Source organism: Fulmarus glacialis, unplaced genomic scaffold, assembly GCF_000690835.1.
Source record: "Fulmarus glacialis isolate BGI_N327 unplaced genomic scaffold, ASM69083v1 scaffold4610, whole genome shotgun sequence".
NCBI lineage: Eukaryota > Metazoa > Chordata > Aves > Procellariiformes > Procellariidae > Fulmarus > Fulmarus glacialis.
In genome coordinates, this window is record NW_009186931.1 from 79,153 (window position 1) to 84,048 (window position 4,896).

At 49.6% G+C, this 4,896-nt stretch overlaps 1 protein-coding gene across 1 annotated transcript; it reads right to left on the reverse strand.

Moving 5' to 3' along the window:
- Window positions 1–279: 279 nt before the first annotated feature.
- Window positions 280–4,888, reverse strand: TOE1 (target of EGR1, member 1 (nuclear); the record flags this gene model as incomplete). Its single annotated transcript, XM_009573140.1, has 5 exons — window positions 280–1,231; window positions 2,315–2,486; window positions 3,953–4,200; window positions 4,525–4,683; window positions 4,868–4,888. Coding segments are annotated over 5 exons (1,401 nt in total), but the record flags the coding sequence as incomplete, so codon positions are not given.
- Between the last annotated feature and the right edge of the window lie 8 nt (window positions 4,889–4,896).

Genomic DNA, 4,896 nt, shown 5'->3' on the forward strand with positions numbered 1-4,896 from the left:
TAACATGCTAAGAAGTTTAAATGGGAAGCTCTAGCCTCTGTCTCCTCTTGTTACCAAGTGATTACGCTCTTCATCTTCTGCAAAAAGTGAAACGCATGTTAACGTAGCTAGCATATGGCAACCCTAGGCTGTTTTTTCAAAACCCATGTTGAATGCAGAGCACTGAACTGAAACTTGCAGTCCTGGGTGCAGTTGGAGAGATGTGCTTTTCCTCCCTCTTCTGCAACCTCACCCCTGCCTTCACAGCCCAACGTGCCACTAAGGAACACCAGGGGGAACTCCAACTGAGAGCAATTTAATCGGTCAGAAGTTAAAACAAAAACAGGAGTAAGAAATTTGCTCCTCATCTGGTCAGTTCTTGATGGAATAAAGAACTTCAAAACTTGAGGGGAAAAAAAAAAAGCCCAGTTCAGGGAGGGGTCCTCTAGCTCTATCCACTGGCCCAGGCCACCTTCATCTTCTGGCTGTGAGCTTTGGAAGATTTAGAAAACAAGCTCTTCACTATTTGAAGTGGCACCGATTTCCCACTGAGGTACAGTTTATTGTGGCAGTCTGGCAACCAGGGCCCTGCACCAGCGTCCGTGTTTTTTCCTTTCTTGAGCATCCAGACGTAAGCCATGATATAGCCAGTCATGAATGCATCAAAGCCAGCTCGGTGTGTGCCGCCCTGTGAAGGTGGACCATGGGTTTCCTTTTGCTGTGCTGCAGCACATGCTGCTTCAGTCTCAGGGATGTCTGGGTGATTGACTGAGCCCACCCCAGCGGGAACCTCTGGCCTCCCCTCCACTTGGTCACTGTCAGAGGCATTTCCCTTGGCAGAAGGGCTCACAGCAGCTGCTACCTGGGCAGCAGTTCCTTCAGTGCTCCCCAGGTCCTCTTCCCGTTGTGTGCTGGTGTCTGAGCTGACCTCTGGTTCCACGTCCATGGAGTTCTCCTCCAGTGGCCTGTCCTCACTGTTGGGTGTGATCTCTGCCAGCTCTGTAGCAGCTGCAGGCTCATAGCAGCTCTGTTTTCGTGGCGGTCCCTCCTCCCCATTCTGAGCTAGCTCCATTTCTTTCCCTGAGCTTTCCTGTTCAAACGCCTTAGCAGGCTCTTCTGTGTTCTTCCGACGCTTCCATTTGTGCTTCCGTTTCTTCCGCTTCTCCTCCCAAAGCTTGTCATCCTCATCAATTATGAGGTCAATGTTATGAGACTGTGGACACTTCACCCCTTTTGGACACCAGCCATAGGCCTAGGGAGAAAGAGAGAAGTCTGTAGCCACCAGCCTCCTGGTCAGAGCAGCTTATCACCATAACATGGAGCAGAGCTAATTACTCCCCTCTACTGAGGGCTTGTGAGGCTGTATTGGGAGCACCGTGTCCAGTTACAGCCCCACAACACACTGACCAACTGCAGCGAGCGCAGTAGGGGGCTGTCAAGATGCAGCACACAAGGTATGAGAAGAGGCCAAGGAAGGTGGGTTTGTTCTGCCTGGAGAAGACGAGACTAAGGGGATGGGGATATCTAGTTGCTGTCTGCAGCTACCTAAAGCAGAGGTTATAGAAAAGATGGAGCTAAACTCCTCTGAGGGGAGCACAGGTAAAGGTGAAGTGGTAACAAGTCAGGGGAAATTCTGACTAGATATATAGGAAAACATTTTTCGCAATGAGTGGTCGAACTCTGAACTGGGGCTTGGACGGGTTTTGTAATCTCTGTCCTTAGAGATTTTCAAAATTCACCAAACAAGTTGGTGGTTGGATGATAAACTTCCAGAGTTTTCCCCAACCTATGTTCTGTGACAGTAATGTGCAACATATGGAAGAGTTCCTTTTCTCCCTGAAGCATCTGAAACCAGTTATGGTCTGATCAGATGGGCTCTTTGTTTTCTGCTGTAGCAGCGCCAGGAACCGAGATGCTGTGAATCACACCGTACCACAGTCCCAGAAGCTGCAGACAGGTAATATTTTTTTGTACCTAATCAAGATCGGGGGAGGGAAGAGGTGGCATTTCTTGCTCAGAGGACAAGACAAACTAATTTAGAACTTACAGCCCTCCCAAGACAGCAATGGGTACTGTATCTCATACCATCCCACTATTTAGGGCCATATAATCTTTCTGAATCTTGGTGTCTAATGTAGCCTGTGGAATTCACCGCCTCCAAACAGAGCATGCTGCTGCCCTTTCCGTCATGAAGCCACCTGAAGCTTGAAAATCTTCCTTGTACTGTGAAGCAAGCAAGGGGAAGTTCCCAGGTGCTTTCCTACCACTTCCTGCTCTGGCCACATGTGGCTCTTTCCATGGAGCCAGGAAGGAAGCTGGGATTCGTGTTACTTACCGAAAATTTCTCACAGACAGGCACTTTATTTCCCCCTCCCACATTGTGGCTTTCTTCTTCCAGAGAGCAGTGGCGATAGTCGATATAACAGGACATGTTGGCAGGGTAGTTGCAGAACTCAACAGTGAGGTGCTGGCCGCTGGAGTCCTTCAGCTTGCAGTTCTCTCGCTTGCTGGAACAAGAGTACACAGTTACTGCAGTTAACTCACTGAAGGTACCACCGCGTGGAGCTGGTGCAAACACGCTGCTCTCCGCAAGTCTCAACATTAGTTTCCTGCTCTTGAGCTCTAGCCAGCTCGACAGCCTGCTGGAAAGAAACTCAGTCCCGGGAGAATAGCTTTAGTAAGTAGTTGCTTCTCTGCTGATTTAAAGGTTGGTTTCTCTTATACAGACATACAGGCAGGGACAACAGTGTCTCTGGTGAAGCTACGGGAGAAGGGGACACATAGCTTGGTTTTAAATAGTAAGGGCACTAAGATATGTGTTAGTCTTAATAATGTTAATGGACAAAGAGGAAATACTCCAAAATGAGGTATCACGTAGAGCAGCCAGCAGCCACCGCCCAGACAGGTCGAACCTGGGCAATGCAGACAACAAGGAAACATTTTCCATCTCATGAGAAAAGAACTGTTTTGTCTCAAGAGCTAGCTAGAAGGCCCAAAACCTTTGGAAAGCTCCATGTAACTAGACTTGGTTAAAACATTTAAGAGGTCAGTTTAAAAAGTATTTTCATCCTGTCAAAACAAAGCATTCTCGTGTTTGAGAACAGCCATCTTGAATGTTTTCAGACCTGTCAAAATGGCATTTCCTGATATAAAACAGTCACTAAAAATACCATTTCTCCTCTGCATAGAGTGTGACTTCAGTTTAATGGAGATTCAAGGGGCTGTATCACTGCCAGGAGCTTGTTTAGATTGTGTGGGGAGTGCAGAACCAGGGGCCAGACTGACACGTGAAGTGGACAGACATCTCTGCTTCTAACGTGTCTGCCTGGAAGATATCCATGAAAAGCTGGAGGCAGGAAGCAAGACCGGACACCCTGGAGCAAAAGCACAACCTTTGCTTGGAAGGAAAGCGATGGGAGTTGTAGCCAGCCGCACGCGAGTGTCACGTGCAGGATGTGTGTCCAGGATGAGCTGGTCAGCGTCAGGAGGTGCAGCGAGTGCTCGCCCTTTAACTGCACCATCCCTTACAAAACCAAGTTATAACTAGCAGACCCTGTGGGCAGAGCCCTGTTTTCGTTTGCTCTCTAGCTGAATTTTAAGGGTCTCTCTTCTGCGCGTGTTCCTGCCATAGCCCTGTGGCACTGCTGGACCAGGGCTGCGCAGTGAATCAATTATTTTTCAGTTAGATCAGGTCACTCTGTGGTCAAAACTGCTGCCAGTGGAAGACAGAAATCCTCTTTCAGCAGCTGCTCACTGAACAGATAAGGCATATTATAAAATGCACCCTTATGCACTCAGCACCCGTCCTAGAAATGGGAAGAGCACGGGGCAGAGTTACCTGAAAAGCACCTTTCTTCACTCATTGGGATAATACAAAGAGCCAACCCCCTTGCCTGGAAAAACAAACAAACAAAATGCTGACACTCCCTTTGCCTTTCCTCCCATAAGCTTTAAATACCAGAGCGCCGCTCACCACTTCTTGTAGGCATACTCCAAGTAGGATGCTACAAAGCGAGTCTCAAACTCTGAAGCATATTTGGTATCGTATATAATTTCCGAGAGGTCGGCAGTGAAGGTGCCGAGGTTGTCTGGGAGGTGAGCATAGAAGCACTGGTACAGGAAGACCAGATCAATCAGGCCATTATGGAGAATGAGAGGCTTCTTTGCTCGTATGAGCTCCAGAAAAAAAGTCCGAACGCTCTGGCTCTGGTTCTCATTGCCCTGCAAGAAGAAGGATACTCAGTGAGCCTTAGCTTAGCGCCTTGACTTGCCATCACCCCGGGAAGTCCTCAGAGCCTGCTGTACCAGAGTACTGCCTACAGCTATGACTTGCTCTCACCAAACAGAGGCCCAAATATTTGGAAAAGCAACTACAACAAGTGACAGCCTGGATATAAAACAGCAGGGAGGTGAGAGGGATAATGCTGCACTCAAGACCCTAGTGTGAGCCCGTCTTCACTCAGCAGCTGTGCGAGGGAGATGCCGGGACCAGGGGAAGGCAGCAACCTCCCCAGAAGCCTGGAGCAGAGCAAGCCACGGTTGTACCTTGTCATTGCCCTTGTGGTAAGGGATCCCCTGGGAGTACTGCTTGTTGAAGTCAAAGCCATGCTGCACCAGGAACTGCACCGACTGGGGTTCAACAACATAATCCTCCATGCAGAGGAGCGTCAGGTTGTAGATCTGGCAGAGATACGTGTTCTCGGGCTGCAAAGGAGAGCGTGCAAAGCGATACAGGGATAATTGTCACAGGGAGCTGCCCAAACAGCCAGGAGCAAGTCCACGGAGCACGGGTGGGTTGAGTCCCATCTCCCAGCGGAGTCCCGGTGCCTGCTGCTCCCCGGAAGGCGGGAACAGGAGGAAACGGCCGCTCGACGGCCGGCGCACGTACCTTCTCTGGGAGCTGCCTGAAACACGCGA